Source organism: Saimiri boliviensis, chromosome 10 (assembly GCF_048565385.1).
Source record: "Saimiri boliviensis isolate mSaiBol1 chromosome 10, mSaiBol1.pri, whole genome shotgun sequence".
Classification (NCBI taxonomy): Eukaryota; Metazoa; Chordata; class Mammalia; order Primates; family Cebidae; genus Saimiri; species Saimiri boliviensis.
Genome location: NC_133458.1, coordinates 30,629,545 through 30,653,519, shown reverse-complemented (window position 1 = coordinate 30,653,519; position 23,975 = coordinate 30,629,545). Strand labels below are relative to the sequence as shown.

General features: G+C 36.6%; 1 protein-coding gene across 4 annotated transcripts in view; it reads right to left on the bottom strand.

The window, feature by feature from the left end:
- Positions 1 to 23,975, bottom strand: part of GRM8 (glutamate metabotropic receptor 8) — a 799,760-nt gene that overhangs the window by 163,210 nt on the left and 612,575 nt on the right. For all 4 annotated transcript variants that reach the window (XM_074379115.1, XM_074379113.1, XM_074379116.1 and 1 more), the window contains exon 8: positions 12,439 to 12,575. In XM_074379115.1, coding sequence (XP_074235216.1) covers positions 12,439 to 12,575 — 137 coding nt within the window. The remainder of the gene's footprint in view (positions 1 to 12,438; positions 12,576 to 23,975) is intronic.

Genomic DNA, 23,975 nt, shown 5'->3' with positions numbered 1-23,975 from the left:
TGAACTCAGTATGTTAAAGATATATCTGTGTCACCATGTTCATTGCCATATTATTTATGATAGCCAAGATACAGAATCAACCTAAATGCCCATCAGTGGATGAATAAGGAAAATATGATGTATATACATAATGGAATACTATTTATCCATAAAAGAATGAAATACTTTTATCTGTGAAAATATGGATGAAGCTAGAGGACACTATGTTGAGTAAAATAAACCAGGCAAAGAAAGATAAATACTATATTGTCTCACTCAAATATGGAATCTAGAAAGAAGTAGAGAGTAGAATGGTGATTAACAAGGGCTTGGATGGTTGGAAGATGGCAGAATTCATAAAATATTGGGCAAAGGATACAAAATTTCAGTTAGATGGAAGGAATATGTTCAATAGATCTACTGTACAGCATGGTGACTATAGATAATAATATATTGTATTCATGAAAAATGCTAGAATAATGGATATTAAATGTTTTTATCACAAAAATCATAACTATGTGGGTAATGCCTATGTTAATTAGCTAGATTTAAGCATTCCTCAATGTATATATATTTCAAAACATCATTTTGTACATGGCAAATACATATAATTTTATCTGTCTATTAAAAAATGACAGTTCGGTTCTAAGAGAAGACATCATTCTACCCTGCTGTTTTCTAAATACTTCAACAAACACTCATGGCAGGTTTCTTCATAACTATTTTATAGTTGTCCTTGAAAGGGTGGGTGGTTAAATGAACTTTGGTACATTCATCATTGGAGTACTACTCAACAATAAAAAAACAATGCAGCGGCCGGGCGTGGTGGCTCAAGCCTGTAATCCCAGCACTTTGGGAGGCCGAGGCGGGTGGATCACGAGGTCGAGAGATCGAGACCATCCTGGTCAACATGATGAAACCCCGTCTCTACTAAAAATACAAAAAACTAGCTGGGCGTGGTGGCGTGTGCCTGTAATCCCAGCTACTTAGGAGGCTGAGGCAGGAGAATTGCCTGAGCCCAGGAGGTGGAGGTTGCGGTGAGCCGAGATCGCGCCATTGCACTCCAGCCTGGGTAACAAGAGTGAAACTCCGTCTCAAAAAAAAAAAAAAAAAAAACAATGCAGCAACTTGGATGAAATTTTTAAAAAATATGCTCAGTTAAAAAAACTAAATCAAAAGGCATACATACTGTGTGAATTGTTTACACAGCATTGATATAAATTTTATATTATTTTATTTTTACTTTTATTTCAGGTTCAGGAGTACATGTGCAGGTTGGTCTGTGGATTTTTGTTCATCTGTTTTTTGCTTTTCTTGTCCAGAGGCAAACAGAGGGTATAGCTCTGTTTCCCAGGTTGGAGTGCAGTGAGTGGCATGATCTTGGCTCATTGCAACCTACCTCTCCCCAGTAGCTGGGACTACAGGCCCACGCCACTACCCCAGCTAATTTTTTTTTTTTTTTTTTGAGAGATGGGGTTTTGCCATGTTGCCCAGACTGGTCTCAAACTCCTGGGATCAAGCAATCAGCCTGCCTGGCCCTCCCAAAGTGCCAGGATTATAGGTGTGAACCACTGCGCCCAGCCCAGGTTTGTCATATAGGTAAAGGGTATGTTATAGAGGTTTGGTGTACAGATTATTTTGACACCAATGTAATAAGCATAGTACCTAATAGGGTACCCATGTTGCTGGAAAGGACATAATCTCCTTTTATATGGCTGTGTAGTATTCCATGATGTATATGTACCACATTTTCCTTATATATTCTACTGTTTATGGGCATTTAAGATGATTTTGAGTCTTTCCTGTTACGAACAGTGCCACAATTAACATACACATGGGTGTGTCTTTATAATAGAAGGATTTATATTCTGGCTGGTTGCAGTGGCTCATGTCTGTATTCCTAACACTGGGAAGCTGAGGCAGCCAGATCACTTCAGCTTATGAGTTTGAGAACAGCCTGGACAATATGGCAAAACCATGTCTTTACTAAAATTACAAAAATTAATTGGGTATGGTGGCACCAGCTACTTATCTCTTAAGCCACAAGAATCGCTTGAACCCAGGAGGCAGAGGTTGCAGTGAACGGAGATAGCACCGCTGTTTTGCAGACTGGGAAACAGGGCAAAACTCTGTCTCAAAAAAAAATTCCCTAAAACAAAAACCAAACAAATAAAAAACCTATTTCTATTCCTTTGGGTATATACCCCAGTAATGGGATTGCTGGAATGAATGGCAATTCCGTTTAAGTTCTTTGAGAAATCTCCAAACTGATTTCCACAATGGCTGAACTACTTTACATTCCCACCAGCAGTGTATAAACATTCCCTTTTTCTCCACAACCTCACCAGCACCTGTAACTTTTTGACTTTTTAAATAGCCATTCTGACTAGCGTGAGATGGCATCTGATTGCAATTTTGATTTGCATTTATCTAATGATTAGTAAAGTTGAGCATTTTTTCATGTACTTGCTGGCTACACGTTGGTCTTCTTTTGAAAAATGCCTTTTCATATCCTTTGCCTAGATATTGACAGCATTGTATAACATTCTATAAATGACAAAATTATGTAAATAGAGAACATACTAGTGGTTATCAGGCATGGGGAGAGAGGCAAATGGAAGAATCAATATGGCTATAAAAAGACAACATAAGTAATCCTTGTGATAATAGAAATGTTCTGTATGTTTTCTGTGGTGGCACATACACAGACATAAATGGTTAACAAAGTAGCAAGCTAAATATATAACATAAGCGTATGTACTCACGCACACAGAGGAATACAAGTAAAACTAGGGAGATAGGAATAAGAATGGTAGATTATATAAATATCAATATCCTAGTTGTGATACTGTACAGTAATTTTGCAAAATGTTATCACTGGAAGAAACTACATAAAAGGGACATGCAGTCTCACTTATTTCCTACAACTACAAATGAATCTGCAATTATCTCATAATAATGTCAATAAAACTGATTTTATAACAAATGAAAGCAATCAAAATACCGGTAAAATTTAGTACATGTCTTTGTCCTTGTTGTATATTTTATCATTTAATTATGAATCTAAAGAGAGAACATTATTTTACATCTCAAACCTGAGTTTATATATAATTGCATATTTCTTCAACTTCAGTTGAAAATATGGCATCCAAAATCATATTGACATGGTATAGGGAGTTCGGGAGGACCTCAGCTTTTGGCTCTCCTCCTTAATTAATTATTGAAAGCTTTGAGGAAAGATGTCATGAGAAATTTTTGATTCAGTCAGTAAACATTAGTTATTCTTTTTTTTCCTGTCCTGATCTTATAAATTACTGGACTATCTACAGTGGGAGGCTACATATTTTAATTCATATACAATACTGTTCAGTTCTTAGTTGTAATCCTCTTATATGTTTTAGATTTCACATAACACTGATGAAACCCACTGAGCTTTTAAAAGTCCTCTAGGATACAAGATTCACATGTATTTTAGTAAATCTACATAATAGAATGACTTTTTACCACTTATTCCTCTATTCCAGAGCTTCATTTTATGTTTATAACCTTATTTTAACCTTACTTATCCTACTTGTTATGTTAAAATTGTACTTATTTTACTCCTCCCAAGGTTAAAATAAGGATTAAAATACCATTTATTTTCATTTTTATTACTTTTTATCCCTATAAATGTCTAGAGTCACTAGCTTCTTTTATCCATCTTTGGTGCTGGTATAAAAACACATATCTTATGTCTTTAAGTAGTATCTCTTTCTTTGACTTTCCTTTTCTAATTAAACCTCTATCTGTGAAATTTTAAATTTTTATGGATACATAATAGTTGTACATATCTGTGGGGTACATATGACATTTTGATACATGCATACAATGTATAATGGTAAAATCAAGGGATTTAGGATCTCCTTCACTGCAAATATTTTTCATTTCTTTGTGTTGGGAACATTCTGAATCTTTTCTTTCAGCTATTTTGAAATATGCAATAAACCATTGTTAACTATCATCATCCTATTGTGCTGTTGAACACCTTAAATTCCTTCCTTGTATCTGACTATATTTTTGTACCCACTACCCACCCTTCTTAATTCCCCTCTCCCTACTTTTCTCTGCTTCTGCTAACCACCATTCTATTCACAAATATCACATGTACTCAGTCATATGTGAAGACTTTTTTTGTTTCTTTTCTATTTCTGTTATTTTCAGTTGTTATTTAAATAATTAATTAAGCTCTTGTGGTTTTTTTTCCCTATTTGTTTCATAATGATAGGTTTTCAATACCCTATTTCTCCCTAACAGTTAGTCACCAGGAAAACTAGTAGATTATCCTGGAAACTTGCCTCCAACTGGATCTAAATAACTGAATTCAGTTTCTCAAATCCTAATCAGATTAAATCGGATTTGGTATGGTATCATTTTGTATATTCTTAAAATTGTAACAAGATTATTTCACCTACTCTACTGAACAGCCTAGATGAATCTATTTGTTATTATTAGGAAAATGTAAGTTGAGTATGAACTAAAATACACCGACTCTATCCCTTCTTCCTAATGTGCTCACTTATTTATTTGTCCTACTAGGACAAATGTGACTTAGTAAGGCCTTTCAAAATATTTTATGAAGCAAGCCTGGAACATAGTAGATAAAAGATCAAGAGAGAATCTAGCAGGTAATTAAGTAAAATCTTTTTTTAAAAAATCTTAATTACGGCCTTGACTTAGCTCAAGGAACTACCTCTTCTCCAGCCAGTCTGCACTTTGCTGCCAAAGTCATTCTCCTGAAGCTTAAATGTGAGCAACTCTCTATTGAAAAACTCACTATAGTTCAAAAATATCTTAAAATGTTCTCATATATTTAAGGTCTTAAAAGAATTTAGGTTATCTTTTTTCATTCCCTACAATGTTCTCTGATCAGATTGTCTTCTGTTCTGGGAGCTCAGAATCACACTCAGTCCCGAAAAGAAACTGAGCCTTTTTCTATCTCTCTATGAAAACCTAGACAATAGTCCTCATCTGTATTATTGTACTTACAACTTGCATTATGAAGTTCTTGTGTAAGCAGAACAGATCTGCCCATTCAATGGCAAATACTCCTTAAAGGCAGTTATCAGAAGTCACTCAGTACCTCTAAGGCCATCTACAGTATACGAAGGTCTGCAAATAGCATGGGCAAGAATAAAAGCCAGTGGTAATAGTAACAACGTGCCCCACAGAACTTTATCTGGGTCGAACAGATGCAGTCCTCTTGCTCCTGCGTATCACTTTGGACTTTCCCTGAGCTTCTATCTGGCCTGATTGCAAGGATCTTTTAACAAGATTCTCCATTCTGGAGTTCCTCCTTGATTACCTTGACAATGGCTCCTAGCTCTACCCTTACCACAGTGTGCTCCTCGGTTATACCTTATCTCAGTATCATAGGGTAAGCTCACCTTTCTGGTCTCGTAAAGATAATGGTGTTTTAAATTTTTAGTATATTAATTTATTCCTGAACGTTTAGTAAGTCCCCTGTTATACTAATCATTAAAGACATAAAGCCGAGTAGAACAAGTTCCTTGTCTCCAATTATGTTTCTGCTCTGAGAATGGAAGGTAAGGGTCAGGCTTCACCTGTCAGGACATCTAATTACTAGGGTCTTCCTGTTCTATTTATACTGAAACATTTTAAACCAGATATACCAAAACATTCTCTAGTCCCCCAGCCTCTAGACAAATAGAGAATGTTTCCTTGTGAATGCTGATCATACTTTGCTAATAAAGACTGTGTGTTTAAAGCTGAAAACAATAAAGGAACACAGCTGGATCCATTAGTATGGGCTCATGGAAGAAGCATATCCTTGGATGCTGAACCTCCATAGTCCTGTGACTTCATGGATGACACAATGAACTGAATCTGAGACACTTCTAAACCATCTCAGCATGCACCACAGCACTGGCAAACTGGAGGCGCTCTTTTACAAACAGAATACATGAATAGATGAATGGTGGATGGATGAACGGATGCTTTTTCAGTGGCCTATATATTCTTCCAAATATTTCCGACCATTAAAAGAATTTAAGGTCTAGTTTGAATTTAATCTATGTCAAGAGTCTAAGGTGACCATCGATTCCTTGAATTCACATTCAAACCATTGAATTCAAATAGTTTATTATTTAATCTGTACCTGTGTAATTATGCATTTATTGTAGTTATGAGTATATGGTTGCCTTTAATGGATAAGAAATCTGTTGATATCTGGAAATACAGTTGACCCTTGGACAACATGGATTTTGGCTGTATGGGTTTACTTCTACATTGTTTTTTTTCCAATTAAACACCGACAGAAAATATAGTATTGGCAGATGTGAAACCTGCATGTAAGAAGGCCTGATTTTTCATATACATGGCTTCTTCAAGGCTGACTGGGGAAAATGAGCATCCATGGATTTTGATATATGTGTTGGTCCTGAAACCAAATCCCCATATCTACAAAGAGATGACTATATATCTTATACTTATACCCGCCTCCCAGATTGTCATCCTGCCCAGCAGGGAACAGTCGCTGAATAAATAATGGGTGCATGAGTGCACTTCCTAATGGATAATTGGATCATTCATCTGTGTTCAGTCAATATGTAGAAAAGATCAACATATTATTTGTGACATATTAAATAAACACTTATTGAGTACTTGCTCTGGGCTTGGCAAGAATGTAGTTAAAATTTAATCACTGTAACATTTGCTCCATGTGTGAGTAATATGACTTTACCCAATCATTTTGTTATCTTATATGTTTTTATCTCATAAATAGAGACATAAGTAATGACCCCAAAATGACTTTTTGAAAAGAATAAATCAGCATCTAATAAACAAATACACAGCTTTAAAAATTAGTCATCTTGTTGAAAGGAAAGAAAACAGAACAAAGTATTTTCATAACAAAGCACAAAGTTAAGAATTAGAGTGGCATTTAAAGTTCTAACAGAATATAGAGAAAGGGCTCAGGGAATTGACTCAAATTTATGCTATGTAGGAAAAGGAATGTTTCACATAATGCTTATTTCATAGGGTGAACATGTATATACATGTGTATGTGTATATGTATACATGTATGTATTTATGTATATGCACTAACAATCATAGGAAAGAGCATTTTCACATGTAGGCAACTTTGCAAACAGAGAAACAGAGGCAAAGAAAAATTGCATGTTTCCTAACAGCCAAAGGAAACAAAGGTCAAGTCTTTTTTCACTGTTTCGGTTCGATTTAGTCCATTGTTATTTCATGACCATTTTAATATTTTTCATTATATAAAAGCTCTTCCTCTATGAAATTAATAATTTTTGCATTTAGAAAACTGTTGATGTTTATGTAGAATTTAAAAATCCATGAAACAAATGGGGAGACTCATAAATTCTCCCTTTTTTATTCCAAGCAAGCCAAGGAAACCCCAGTATGCATACATGTAGCATGTATGTATTTAACTGATCATCTATAGGAAAATACATATATTCTATTAAAATAAATAAGATACTACAGCTATGTGGTAAAGATTAATTTAGTGGAGCAAAATTCTCTTAGAAAGCTTGGTCAAGCTGTAGTTTTTAAAAGAGCCTACTTTTTAAAATATCGAAACAAATACTTTGGGCTTATTGTGTAGGCAGACAAGATATCATGGTGCATATACCTCTCTTTACAGCTACTCCCTGCTCAAAACATTCGAATAAAGACAGAAAGAAGACTGCAAATACAGCTTCAATTTGACTTTATGCTGAAATATCCATTATAGGTCCTCTATGGTAGGCTGGTTGTACTGTCAAAACAAAAAAGGTTATCATTATCATATTCATTCAATACTTAATATGTGACAGTCAGTGTTCTAGGATTTTTGTATATACAATTTCCTTGATGATTTCAAGAACTCTAGGAAGTGTGTAGATAAAGAACCTGAGTCTGAGTAACATGCCCAAGGTGACACAGCTTATGAATGAAAGGTCAGAATTCAAATACATTCTTTTTGACTTTGAGATACTGCTCTTGACCACCATATTACAATGCATTTACTATTCATAATAATAGCTATTATCCCACTTAGATGAGAATACTGAGGCTCAAAACTCAGTGCCCTGTCAAAAATATTTCTTCTATGGAATCGTCCACCAAAAATTAAATCAGGTTTAAAATTAAATCAGGTTCTCCTCAATCACCTTTCCAGGCCAGGCATGGAGGCTCTTGCCTGTAATCCCAGCACTTTGGGAGGACGAGGCAGGTGGATCACCTAAGGTCTGGAGTTCAAGACTAGCTTGTTTAATATGGAGAAACCACGACTCTACTAAAAATACAAAATTAACTGGACGTGGTGGCACCCGCCTGTAATTCTAGCTACTTGGGAGGCTGAGGCAGGAGAATCACTTGAACCCAGGAGGTGGAGGTTGTGGTGAGCCAAAATAGTGCCATTGCACTCCAGCCTGGGCAACAGAAGTGAAACTCTGTCTCAAAAAAAAAAAAAAAAAAAAAAAAAAAAAAAAAAAAGAATCATCTTTCCAAATTATACTTTGCCACTAAGTGTAATTGGGATTCAACTTATTTCCTTGATTATAAAAAGAAATGTACATTGAAACCAATAAAAACAAATGTTCCATTCCTATAGTAATCAAGAAAAAGCAGCTCTGGTTGGAAAAAGCATTAAACAAAAAGCCCTGAGTTATTTTTGGCCCACACAGAATCCCCAACATACCTTCTCCCTGTGGACACAGAGCAGCATATGGCTGTTCTTTTCAGGGTTCAGGCTCTTCTGTTTACTCTGAACCTCTAGGTTACAATATGTTCTGTAATCACTAATAAGGACCACTTGCCTCTTGAGAGATTCTGCCTAACAAAATAGAGAGACCCATTGTTCAAACTCACTCTCAGGTAGACAATACACCCCTCATGTGTGGGCTGAGATTATTGAGTAGAAAAATTAAACAAATTATGCTAATTGATTGTAATTGCTAAATTAAGAACATATGTTAGTTTCATAAAAAAAAAGAAATAATAATGTTTGGAACAATAAAGACAATGCTTTTGAGGAAATGAAAACGCCTAATGTATTTTCCAGGAAAAAGAAAAAGAACAATCTACTTATTTAAACAATTCATTCAATTCACTAAGATATACTCAAGGCAAATTTACTGCACTCAAATATGACTAACCATTTACTCTCTTGTACAAATTTATACTATTGAATTCAGCCAGAAAAACTGGCTCTTTGAAAACAAGCAGAGTTGAATCCAATAACTGACTGATAAATGCTTACCATTGAGAATGTGAAAGCTATCATAAATCTGGTTTAATGGAACAAGAAGAGATAGAGTATATGGAGAAGAGTAAATCTTCCTCTTAGTATCCTCCTTTGTCCACAGTGACAACTCTCACCAGAGGTCTGGACAGATTAGGAACCTCTCTCTAGGCTGCCATTGCAAAACCATACATATACCTTCATCAGTGCACCTGCTTCATTGTGCTAGAATGGTGGGTCCAAGTGTTTGTCTCCCCTTCTAATCTGTGAGTGCTCTGAGAGCAGGGTTCACATATTCACTCTAGTCTCAACACCTGTCACTGAGTATGAGCGCAGACTGAATTTATCAAATCCATTCAAAAAATAACTGCCTAGGTAATGATATTTATCCACATGGTACCATAGGAAAATAAATTTATCTTATATAAAGTTTACTTTTTGAGTGTAGAGGGATTTTTCAAGTATTAAGGCCACTATCAAAGACAAGCAGAAAGGACTGGCTGTGGGGACAAACAGTCAGCATTTTAAATACAGAGATTCTCTCTGAACTTTCTCACACAAACTCAAGTGCCTCTTCTAATGGGAACTTCACTTTACCCAGTACACTCATTATCTATCAGGTCTCCAACTGACCAGGTAGAATATTGAGATACTGGATTAATCATAAGTAACATTTATAGATCTCAGATGTACCAAACACTGCACAAAGTGATTTATTGTATTATTTCATTTAATGCTTATTACAACCACATAAGTTGGGTCCTACTGTTTTAACTTTAGACATGATAAAACTGAGGCAAATAATTTATTTAGTGCTTTGCCTAAGATCTAAGCAGAACATTAATACATCGGTAGCTTGCCTAGCACTCTACTACTCCACCTTCAAGCAGGTGACCAATCCAACTCCTAAGGAGAAAAATCATTTGGTTTGTCCTGATAATCCTCAGAATTCAATTCTTAATTTATAACCTCTCCCCACAGTCCAATTTATTGTTTTTTCTTCTAAGAGCTGCATTTCCCCTGTTTCAGTAAAACCAGCAATGCTATCTAGTTATAAATGATCATAATCATGCATGAGAAATAATTCTCACAAATTGTTTTGATACATTTTATGAACGATAACAGTCATAAACATAAAACTTTCATGCACTGTTAACTGTACATAAAAGAGCAGCTTGAGATTCAATAGGAAGTTTTATGACTACATTATGTGTATATGGAGAGATGTGTATATATGCGTATTTGTGTGTAAAATTATGTCAAGTGTCTTGGTATTGTATGTTAGTGTACATGTTTCTCAAACACTGAATTTTGTTACGTAAATCCCTAATAATAGGCAGTCTGACATTAATGAAAGTCAGATAAAAAGTAGCTTTCCTATCTTGGCCCTTGTCAAATCATTACTGTCTTATTTCATTTCCCATAGGTCCTCTTTCAAAAGGGCTTTTGTCAAAAAGCTATTGATTATCAATAACCTGTGGCATTATCAAAGTTATGTTTCAATAAATGTCAATTTGGATCACAGAACAATGGATAAGATTTCATGAAGCCCCTACAAGTAGTAAATTATTGATAGGTGGTCTTATGTATCACTACAATAGTTGTAAACATAAGCTGCCTGTGCATGAAGTGCATAGCTGGCATAATTATCAGGAAGAAAATAAATCATCAACTGTATAGTTTTGTAATTTCTCATCGTCTACTTTTTTGAAAACTTGGGTGACTGGTGTTGCATAGTCATATCACTTCAGGGGACATATTTGGACATACAAAACAAAAAACTGATTAAAACTATCAAACTGATGTCTTCTGAGTAGGTTAAAACACACTCACAGTATTATGGTAACTCTGGGGATCAAGAAGAGGAAATGGTTTTTGTTAGAAGAAAGAGTGAATTACACATTAAAATAATAGAAGAGAAGAAGAATACTTTCCCAGTTTATTTGAAGCATTTTAAAAGGAGCTTACTGTCTAGAGAACATTGCTGTTCTCACAGTGATTTCCTAGCCACCAAATTTCTGTGACTAGTCCTACGTTTCCATGGAAGAGATGCTGTATGAATAAACTCCGTCCTCAGCTGAGACTACAGAATGTGCACCATACTTCTCTATACCTAAAAAACACCACTGTGCACTAACTGGGGACAAGAGCTGTTGAAATGTGAAAAACGTTTTTACCTGGTGGTCAATAGATGCTGCTCTCCCTGCCCCCTCCCCACCCCAGCATCCACAGCCATGTGCCCTGATTTCCTGGACCTCCTTTATCCATCAAGTTCAAAATTGGTTTCCTTCTCCAGAGCCCCTTAGCAATCCTGACTGATGGTACCTAGCAGCTCTCCCCAAATCCCCCAAAGACCCTTGCCCTAAGAGAGCTCCTCTGAGGGAATGCCCAGCAGCCTGGCACACCTGATAAAGTTCCTCCTCCCTACTGCCATCCCCATGTGCTATCCCCACTGGGTTCCTGCCAGATTCCAGCGGAAAGAAACCGAGCCGTCGGTGATGGCGTGGCACCTGGCAGGTAAATATCCTGGTGCTTTTGAGCACCAACCCTAGCCCTTTGGAGCCTGCTTCCAGCTGGGCTCTCCAAGTCGCCCTCACATGGCCACTTGTGGAAACTGCAGAACTAATGGACCTTGGACCTAAAGAGTGCCTGCAGTAGGCAACAACAGCAGGTAGCTCCAAAGGCTGTTAAATAATCTGAACATCACTCTAGGATACATCAACCTTCCCTGGCATTGCAATTGAAAGAGGCACTATAAACACAGAGAATGATTCACTTCCATCAATCAGTTATAGCCAGAAGGTCTCACCTTGTGATATGGCGAAGGTGATGTGCCCTTTTTTTAAGCCCAAATTTATAAACGAAGGCATATTCAGCCAATTCCACCCTACCTCCAACACACAGACATAGCAAAAAATGTACAAAGATTACAATAAATTACTCTTTCAGAAAAGTGGAAAATTTCTCTAAGTGTACAGTCAATTGCAGAAAAAAAATCAGTTCATTAAATCTTACAGATATCAGGAGATTTCTCTACAGAGGCTTAAGAATGTCCATAACATTTTAAAGTTGAAGGGAGAATCAAGTCATACATTTTTTTAAAGTTAATTTATGGGGAACATCTATTCTAGTAAAAGTTACATACTTGAAAATAAAGCATCCCTCCTGGAGAGCTATATACATTAATATATGTTTATAACGATACTTGCTTTTAGATGAAGCTGATTGGTCCAGTGGCCAATGACTTTGTACTCTGTGCTTTTGTTGGTTATTTGATACTGGAAGATATCATAACGTCCAGGAGCATCTCCATTTTCATTAAAAGTGACGGGTGTGCCAGCACTGCCTATAAAGATTTAGAAAACAATGTTAATAAAGTTTTAGTAAGATAGCCCACTGGGCTTATTTTTCTCTTAGAAGAAATGGTACATAAAAATATATTGTGTAAGTGATACAAAGATTGCAATCCATACAAGGTCATTCTTGATAGCATAATATCTTTTACATGAAAAAAAAGCCCCAGACTTACATACATGAATAAGATGTGCTTTATTGTACACATTAGAAAGTAAATGATGAGTAGCCAAGTTAAGCAATGTACATAACAACTAAATAAATAAAAGTTGATAGGCTGAGTATTCAATACTGGCTACATAGAATGGTAGTTAATAGAGAAAAATGTAAATGTTGTGAAGCATGACAGCTATTTCACAATACAAAGTACAAACAGCAATTTGAAATATGGGAGGAGAATGTTACGGCCAGAATTCTGAGGGTTTTACTTTTTCCAAACTCTCTGAAGCAGTTGCCCTTTGCAGTTCCTGTGCCTCTGCTACCTCTACCCAAGAATATATAAATGTCGTCTACTGTTGGGAACCTCTCAATGGGTGAGGCAGTGATCTACAGTAAGTCCCAACTCTGTTCAGATCTTAAATGTTCTCCCCTTCACAGTGACACATCTAACAGTGGCAGAGCAGCAGGATGCAAGTACTGCAGTCTTTTCTAAACCCCATTCTTCTCTTCTCAGAAGTTTTCATCTTTTCTCTTAATAGTTTCTGCTCACTTTTACTTTCCCTCTTTTTTAACTTTTACGCAATTACAGGGGAGGAGTAGAAATGGATCACCATCCCAATGTCTTGTTCCATCTAGCTTTACTGTCTATATAGACTTTCCTTTTCTCCAACAGCTTTTAGACCTCTCTTCATTTTTTTTTATTATTATTTTTTCCTATCTTGAAAACTCACATGACACCAATTCCTTTTCTGGGTATCTTCTCTCTGCAGGCCCCTTCTCTGAATCTCTTCTCACAGGATATTGAATTTAATTTCTATACTGTGCTAAAGAGTTTCCCCTTCTTATCTCTGTCTCATACTCTATTCTCAAAAAGTATACATTACTAATAGCTATATATGTCAACTGTACATACTCTCATCTTATAATGAGTTTCTTATCCTATTTGTAGAGTTGCTTAACTACCAGCCATCACAGAATTCCAAAATATTTAACTTATCAAACAAATCGACGACTTTATTAAAAAAAAAAAGTAACCTGTAAATAAATGTAATCAGTCACACAGCAACAATTTGAATACTTTTCCACTATTTAATGGACAGACGTCTAATATTCTGTTTTCTTGATTATTTCTAAAATCTAAACATGGTGGGAGTTTTCTGATGAGACTACAGATATCCGCTATCATCAGGAACTGCTGAGGCTTCAAGAGATGGCACCACGTGGAAGAAAGAGCACAGTCTCAGAACTGGATGTTCCAGGTCCATGCTAATTCCATTCTCCATTTATATTCACAACTTGTGTGTGTCCCTTTTTCTTCACTTACCACATAGAGAATTCACAATATGAATAAATTTTGAAGTCCTTAAAGGACTATAAACATGTAAATCATTATTCCTATTATTATTAATTCACATGGAAATGACTTTATATATACACCAATATATGTATATTACTCAGGGAATAAAATAGGAGCTCTCCAATCAAGAAGTGCTATCTTAGCTACTCCTTATATATTCAAGTGGAACCCATTTGCCAAACATGACCAAAAACTTTCTCAGCTCCTAGTGACGTTGAGCAGGTTAACCTCTTAAATCCTTGGTTTCTTCATCCATAAAATAGGAGTAATAATGATACTTTTCTTATGGAGTTGTTGTCAAGTACTTAGAACAGTATATGGGGAAAATTAAATTATTCAGCTCACATTTACTTTCAGTACACACCAACACACAGTAATAGAAAGGATGCTGATAGCTCTCTAAGTGATGGCTAGACAAAAGATGATTGAAATTCAAATGAGGAAGATATTTCTGGCTGGAAAAACACATATGTTATGAATTTCACATTAACATCATCAATTCTTGACATTTATATATCACTTTGAAATATTTTAATTGCATTTTATCTCCTGAATAAAGGGATACTTAATTTTCTCTACTTATAGTATCCCAAGTTGACACCTCCTTGACTGAATGACTCCTTTCTTCTATAACAGCAGTTCCCAATCTTTTTTACAATAACAGTAACCAAGATGAAATAATGTCATTTGTATAACATATTACCATGAATACAACCTGAGTTATATGCAATTCTTAATGTGCTAGTTGTTTCTATATCCAAGTCAAGAAAGCCTCTCGAGAGCTCATTGGAGAGCTACATTGTCACAAAAAAATAATAATTTCCAACTTACTTTGAATATCATTATTAAAATCAGGTTACACTAAATTTGACATTGTATTGAGGTGTAATATTCAAAAACACAAGTGTGGGTTCTGGACACAGCATTGGGTTCAAATGTCACTTACTGATGTGGTGTCTTGGGTGCATTTCTTAATTTCCCTATATCTGGATTCTGAGTTAATAACCAGTAGTTGAACTGGTTTTTATTACTGATCACCCTTGCATCTTGTTTTCCTAATCCAATTTCTAGTCTTAAACTAGGCTTGCAGTTGAATTACCTCAACCCTCTTTCAGGAAGAACTGATTCCATTACATATTGACTCATTTCAAATGACTGCCATGGAAGTCTGGTCTAGATGGAAAGAGTATCCATAAGGAACTAATTCATTAGCTGTTTAGTAATTCCTACACGTTTTTTATCTTTTAAAAATATAACCTTTTGTACTGTACTGAAAGCGGCCACTCAAAAAAGAATTAAGTGGCATTTTGTCCACAAAAAAAGTTTCAAATGACAAATGTCTGTTAATACAGTCATCAATTTATCAAGGTTTAATATCAACACAGGTAAGAAATATAACTTGAATACATTTGATTAAGCAATATTCAGACATACTTTGCATGATAAATTATGCTCAAATTTTCCTGTTTTGTTTCTCTCCATCGTATACTTTAGGTATTTTGTAAATTTTGAAGTGTATTAATTTTGGTTTTGAGGGCTCACATAAGTAATCCCAGCATTTTGAGAGGCTGAGGTAGGAGGATCTCTTGAGGCCAGGAGTTCAAGACCAGCCTGGGCAACATAATGAGACACCCATCTCTACCAAAAGAGAAATTAGCCAGGCATGGTGGCAAGCACCTGTACTCCTCATTACTCAGGAGGCTAGGGTGCAAGGATTGCTTGAGACCAGGAGCTTGAAGTTACAGTGAACTAGAATTGCATCACTGCACTCCAACTCCAGGTGACAGAGTGAGATGCTGTCTTAAAACAAACAAACTTTTCCATCCACATGTACTAGTGCAGAAATGGAAACAAAAAACATGGAACTGTGAAGTAATTTCTACTCATCAGGTAGTACCCTTAGCAGTCACACATTTCCTTGAATATTTTCATTCAATAAGAAATGTGTAGAAAAATATATTTTTATTGGTAGGCAGCTCAAGCACTCTAACATGGTTTTGTAGAAAAAATGATACATTCAATGAAGATTTTTTTTGTTTTTAATGCTGGCTCTTTTGAATATTGTTCGGGGGAAGAGTATCACCTTGGGATTCTGGGACTAGATTCCGCTTTCTGGCTCTATCAATTACCTGTGTGAACTAAGTAAGTTACCCTCATTAAGCCTGTTTTCTCATCTGTCAAGCAGGCATAATAAACCAACCTTCCTAAACTGTTATAAGCGTTGCATGAGATGACAGCGTATATGACCGGTACACAATAGATGTGCAACAAACCCAAACACTCATCATCTTCCATTCCTTTGTCTGCACTTACACTCTCTTGGTCTACATTTTTTGTTTACGCAATATGCAATGTAAAAATAATTCATTCACCTTTATGTGCAAAAATTCTAAGTCTATTTATAAGTGCAATCCTCTCTGTTTTTTATTGTCAAGTTTATTACTTTTCTGCTCCCCTCCTACTACCAAACTTTATTATCCTGCTCATTATTGCCTGAACTATTGGACAAACAGGAAAAAAAAATAAGAAAGCTAGGAATGAAATCAGTTAATTTAGTAACTTTTAGTACCCTTAAATGAAGAGTAAATATGTGAGATTTGTCATTCATCAAAATGCCACAGGAAGTAGCAATTTTCAACAGCGACTTAATTATTCATGTGCTCTCTTTCCTTATCCAATTTACTTTACTAAGTATTTATTACACGTAAATAGATTCACATATTTGAATTAAAATCATATTGGCCTGGCACGCCTGTAATCCCAGCACTTTGGAGGTCAAGGCGGGTGGATCACCTGAGGTCAGGAGTTCGAGACCGGCTTGGCCAACACGGTGAAACCCCATCTCTACTAAAAATACAAAAATTAGCTGGGTGTGGTGGTGGGCACCTGTAATCTCAGCTGCTCAAGAGGCCGAAGCAAGAGAGTTTCTTGAATCCAGGAGGTGAAGGTTGCAGTGAGCTGAGATCATGTCACTGCATTCCCACGGGGGAGACAGAGTAGTCAGATTAGTCAGAGACGGATTAGTCAGATTACTCTTACATGTATCAATTTCTTACCCCAATTCTTTGAAGCTTTTAGTACGTAACTTACTGTATTCTTCTCCAACCATATTTCTGTTATCTTTTTGGTGGTAGTATCATTCACTCATCACTCAACATCCTGGCTGCAGAGTTAAACTTACTTATTTCCAACTACCATTTAAAAAATCATTTATGCATCTTGACACATACTGTCATAATCACTCTCTTGGAGTTGCCCTGTCTAGTAACTATACCATCTCTAAAATTTTCCTCTTTGGACACCACCTTCCATCCTCACTGCAATGATTCTATGATTTCCTACACTTACCAATTCATTAATCACTCTGTTTTGCCACTCTGCCTTGCTCACATGATAGTGACTCTTCTCTCCTATTCCTAGATATGTTTCATGATCTTCCTAGGGAATAGCCACTATTCTCTTGTGCTTCTCTGTCCAATGTATTGCTCTATCAAAATCACAATCATGACTTCTTTGCCTACACCCAAACAGCTGAACATTGTTTAATAAAATGACAAAATTTTACTGTCTGACAAAACCAGGACTAGGCTGAAGCAAATGAGATGCCTTGAGCATGACTCTGAGAGTGGGTCTGTCTCCCTGAATTCTGCATGCTAGGTGCCTCACTTGCTTTACCTTGTCCCTGCTGTCCAGTCTTACTTTAAATTCCTACTCTCAGATTTCACACGGATAATCAGTATGGCTCTGCAATCCTATTACACTCTCTCCCTGGGTCCACCTCCCCCTCCCTTGTAGGTGATATTTGATTGTTTCCCGACTTATCCTTACCCCTCACATATCTAATTCCTTCCTTCCTCCATCACTTCAGCTTGCTTCATATGTTCCCACTGAGAAAAGGCAAAATACAAAAACTTCCTCGTCATTCCACCACAAACTCCACCACCTACCTGCATCCACACGCATATTCTCCCAGCCCTCCTGATGCAACACATGTCCCAGGTCCAATCAAAGGCACATCCTCCCCTGGTGCTCAGGCCCCATCACTCTCACTTTCCATGCACTTTCAGTTAACAGTCACCTTTTCTTTCTTTAACATTAACAAATTTAGACTTTTGGCAGAAGTCTCCCCATCAATTTACATATCAGTTCTCATAAATCTCATCTTAAGAAGGAAGCAAACAAAACCCATTACTCTATCCCCACAGACTCATTCAGCTACTGCTTCATTTTTCACTCTCCTTCATGGGAAAGTTGTGTTCATTCTCTCCATTTTTTAATTTCTCCTTTACTCTTTGATACATTTTAAGTTGAAATGTAACCTCATTCCTCCACTGATGAGTCTCGAATTCATATGTCTAGCCCTGAGTGCAGACATTTCCAATTATCTGTATCTCCACATTATTGTTTGATAATTATCTCAGACACAATGTTTGATTCTTACATATTCCAATACATGTTTCAGTCGTCCCCATGTAGTAAGCAGCTGATTACTGTCCATTCAATCAACTCAAAACCTTAGTTAATACCCACATCTATAGCAACACACAGAATTAAATCTTAGTGTAAATCTTCAGTTAACAATGATGTATCATATTGATTCATCAGCTTTCATACATATACCACATGCATACAAGATCTTGACGACTGGGGAAACTAAGTGTGTGTGGAGGGGTGTAATATAGAAACTGCACTCTATATTCAGTTTTTCTGTAAATGTAAATTATTTTCTTAAAAAGTCTAAAGATATTTTTAAATGGTGATGCCAATTTTAACATATTTTATGTAAACTAACCTAAAAATCAAAATATAATCAATATAAAAATATTGAGGTACTTTATACACATTTTTCCTAAGTCTTCAAAATCTTATGTATACTTTATACTGTAGCTTATCACAATTCAGATTAGCCCTCTTTCAAGTGCTCAATACCCACCATGGTTAGTGCTGACCATATTGAAATAACATGGGTCTAAAAGGCAGATCATTTGAGCAGCCACTGCTCCCTCACTCCAACAGTCCATTCACTGGGGAAGAAGGCCCACTGCTGAGCCTTTCTCATCTGGCCTCCGCTTCAACTGGACTGAGCCCCCTTTCACTCATTTCTTCCCTAAATATAAGTGGACCAACTGAAGACTGATGTGTGGCTCAGTGGATGCCAGATCTAGAGACAAGATCCTAAAATAAAATCCAAACTGCTCCAGAGGTAAAAACAAACAAACAAAGACCACATCTGGGCCAAGCATGGTTGCACACACCTGTAATCCCAGCTACTCAGGAGGCTGAGCTGGGAGGATAGCTTGAGCCCAGGAGGTGGAGGTCGCAGTGAGCTGTGATAGCACCACTTAATCCAGCCTAGGTGACAGAGAGAAAACCTGCCCCTCCCTTGCTCAAAAAAGCTTACATCTAATGCATGGACAGGTTCTATCTCTAGAACATATCTTGAATTTGCCCCCCTTTTTTTAACCTCCTCTTCCATTAACCTTGTCCTGGCTGCTCTAGCCTTTCTCCGAACTCCTAGCAGGTATCCTGCATTCACAGTGAACAACTACAATACACTCTCTACCCTGCAGTCAAAATGACACCGAAACACAAATCAAATCTTATCACTCTTCTTGAAATCCTTCAGTGGCTTCCCATTTCACTTAGAATAAAACACAATGCTTATCGTGGCATTTAAGTCTCTTATTTATCTGATTCTGCTCATTTTCTATACTCCTTCCAACCTGGTCTTCTTTCTGTTTGCAAGCTCATCAAGGTTGTTCTATCCCAGGGATTTTCTGTTTTCTGTTTTCTCTTTCCAGTGTTCTGTCCCGCTTGATCTTCTGATTGGTTTCTTCTCATCACTCACATCCCACCCCAAATATAAAGAGAGAGGCTTGTCAGATCACCATATCTAATTTAGCCTGATTCCTATCCCTGTCACTCACTATTACACACATTATTGCCTTCAAAGTACTTGTAAGTATCTAAAAATATATGGCTTATTTAACTGACCAATATAAATTGTTGGATGATATGCTTGTGATTGTGGAAAATATTTCTATCACATTCTCTGCCATATATATAGCTCAAACTGTTGGATGAGCATCCAAATCCAAATTATCTTTTTCCTGGGCACATATCTAGGGTACCACTTTCCAGTATTCCTTGCACTTAGGCATGGAAAAATTATTAGTTCCAGACAACCAAATGTAAGCACACATGATATGCACTAATTGGGAGTGCATTAAAACCACCTAAGTGGTCTTCTATGCTCTTTCCCTTTTCCTGGCTTACTAGAATGAAAATATCATGCTGGATACTTTGAGTAATCCACATGATAAAAATGACAGACTCACATTAGGCTGGATTCCAGTGTGAGTGCATGAAGATCTGTGCTACTAACCTGCTAATCCACCATCAATTTAGCATAATTTTGCCAGTAAAAAACAAACTTCCATTCTGTTTGAGTCATTACAGATTTTCAGTCTATTTCTTCCAGCAGAAACTCATAACATCCAAGTATCTAGTGAGTTCTCAATGAATAGTTATTAAATAAATAAGTGAAATCATATTAAATCTGGAAATAAGTGTTTCACTTCATGTCACATTATAAAGCTTCAAGAATAGTGTAGAGCGAGTATCAGACATTGGCATGGATTAATAATTTGTTTCAGATTCTCCTTAAGAGTTAATACTAATTACTGCAACGTGGATATGTATAAAGTGGACTTGAGAGAGTATAATCATTATTCAGAATTGCACTGAATAGGTATCCATGTTTATTTACCTTGGCTAAAACACACAATTGGTTTTCATAAAAACCAAATATAGAAGTATTAAAAATGTGTGCCCAATTTTAGTTTGAAAATGGCTTTCTTTAACTAGCTGTTTTGGTGTTCAAAAAAAAAAAAAAAAAAAAAGACAGGACAAGAAATGCAGTTGAATGGCATTTCTATTCTCTGAACCAACTCTCCTTCTTGATCTATCAAGAAACTGAGCTAACGATAGTAATTTCTCCCGTGGAAATGTCTTTATGATCCTTGGATTAAAGGTGCTTTAAGATTGCAAAGTGTCATTGTCATTAATGAATAGCACGATTTGAGAAATAGAAATAGAACCTATAATTGCATTTATAGTACTCAAATAAGCTGATTAAAGTTTTAAAATAAGAAAAGTCCATTATTCCGTGATATACATCTCAGGAAAGCAGATGAATCAGGAGGTTTAAATAAAATCCCTTGTAAGAAAAGTAACCAAAGATACTATTAAAATATCAAATGTTCTCATTGTTCAACACCCTCCTATGAGGGAGGGGAGAATCACACACTGGGGTCTGTAGGGGGTAACTAGGGGAGGGACAGTGTGGGGTGGGGAGTTGGGGAGGGATAACATGGGGAGAAATGCCAGATATAGGTGATGGGGAGGAAGGCAGCAAACCGCATTGCCATGTATGTACCTATGCAACAATCTTGCATGTTCTTCACATGTACCCTAAACCTAAAATGCAATAAAATATATATTTTAAAAAATATAAATATCAAATGTTTGGCTAAAGGAAATAAATGAAAAAGAACACATAACAATTAGGCAAGATTAAGTAATATATCTTAGAAATCTGAGAACAAACCAAAATATGTTACAATACCCTGAATCTAATATATTTTCATTCTGTAACAGAAATTCTCTATGTCTTTTTCTTTTCTTTTCTTTTTTCATTTTCTTTTCTTTTCTTTTCTTTTTTTTTTTTTTTTTTTTTTTTTTGAGATGGAGTCTTACTCTGTTGCCTGGCTGGAGTGCAGTGGTGTGATCTTGGCCTACTGCAACCTCCCATTCCCAGGCTCAAGTGGTTCTCCTGCTTCAGCCTCCAAAGTAGCTGGGACTACAGCTGCACACCACCACGCCCAGCTAATTTTTGCATTTTTTTAGTAGAGATGGGGTTTCACCATGTTGGCCAGGATGATTTCGATCTCTTGACCCCATGATCTGCCCGCCTTGGCCTCCCAAAGCCCTGGGATTACAGGCATGAGCCACAGTGCCCGGCAGAATTTTTTTTTAATGGATGAGGGGTTTCTCTGTTGCCCAGGCTAACCTCGAATGTCTAGTCTCACCTCATCGTACACCAGGACAATGGGCCTGAGCCACTGCAGCTCTCCTCTCTTCATCTATGGACTTGAAGCTCTTTATTCTTTCTTCTGGGGGACATTAAATACTTTATATATAAAACCGTGTATATATATATGACTTAAAATGTATATGTATGACTTAAAAAGGACTGTGCCTTATTAATCATTGTATCTCTAATAGTGATGAGTACATACATGAGAGAAGAGTGTGTGTGTGTGTGTGTGTGTGTGTGTGTGTGCATGTGTGTACATATAGTCCAACCTTTTCAAATCTGCTGTACTAGGAAAAGGTCTTTCATCAACTAGTCCACTGTGTTGGTGGAAAAGAAAGATTCTCTTTCCATCTAGATTTACAAGAGTCACATTTATCAGTTTTTACAACGAATGCTTTCATGGCTTGTATAAGAATCTCTTTTGTACCCCCAAGTCTAAAAGTTATTAGTTAACGTTTTTACTAAGAGTTTTTAAATTTTGCTTGGATATTTTGATTTAATATACCTGTAGTTGACATCCCTACCATAGTAGGTGTGGGATATGAGGTAGAAACTCAATTTCACTTTTTTTTTTTTTCCATATCGATAGCCATTTTTCTCCAGTTCTTTTTGTTGAATAATCCCCTCTTTCCTACTGGCTGGAGCAATGCTTCTGTTTTATATCTAAGATCTGTAAATGGATCTTGTTCTGACCTGTCCTACAGCATTCACCCATTTTTCCATCTTTGACCCAACACCAATGGCCAATATAAGCACTAAAGTTTTAGAATAAGACACAGTATTCTCAGCAAACTGACACAAGAACAGGAAATCAAACACCGCATGTTCTTACTCATAGGTGGGTGTTGAACAATGAGAACACATGGACATGGGAAGGGGAGCACTACACACTGGGGTCCATTGGGGGGAAATGGGGAAGGGGTGGGAGGTGGGGAGGTGGGGAGAGATAGCATGGGGAGAAATGACAGATATAGGTGAGGGGAAGGAAGGCAGCAAACTACACTACCATGTGTGTACCTATGCAACAATCTGGCATGTTCTTCACATGTACCCCAAAACCTAAAATGCAATAAAAAAAATTAAAAAAAAAAAGAATAAGACACAGCAGTATGACAAGTTTCCTATTTTTTTTTCTTAGAAGTGATCTACCTTCTCTTTGCTTTAAACTTTTCCATAAAAAATGTAGAACAATCTGGCCAGCATGGTGGCTCATGCCTGGTGGCTCATGCTGTAATCCCAGCATTTTGGGAGGCTAACGCAGGAGGATCACTTGAACCCAAGAGTTCGAAATCAGTCTGGGCAACAAAGCAACACTCTGTCTCTATTTAAAAATTTTTTTAAATGTAGAACCATCTTAATAATTCTCATGAACAGTACTGTATGGGTTACCATTGGATAATTTATAAAATATATAAATTAATTGGGAAAGATTTAATATCTTTATATTATCTTCTGCTGCTAGTATACAGAATGCAGCTAACTTTTGTCTGTATCAGTCTTATAGCTAGCTCAGTGGTTCTCAACTAGAGGTGGTTTTTTCTCTCACAGGACATTTGGCACAGTGTCTGCAGATATTTTTGGTAATCACAACTGGGAAGGTGATGTTACTGGCAACTAGTGGAAGAGGCCAAAGATGCTACTAAACATCCTGCAATGCACAGGACAGTGCCCTACAGCAGCAAATCACCCAAAATGTCAGTAGTTTCATGTTTGAGAAGACTTTAGAAATTCTCTTATTATACCTAAAAATTTATCTCTAGATTTTTAAATTTCTATGT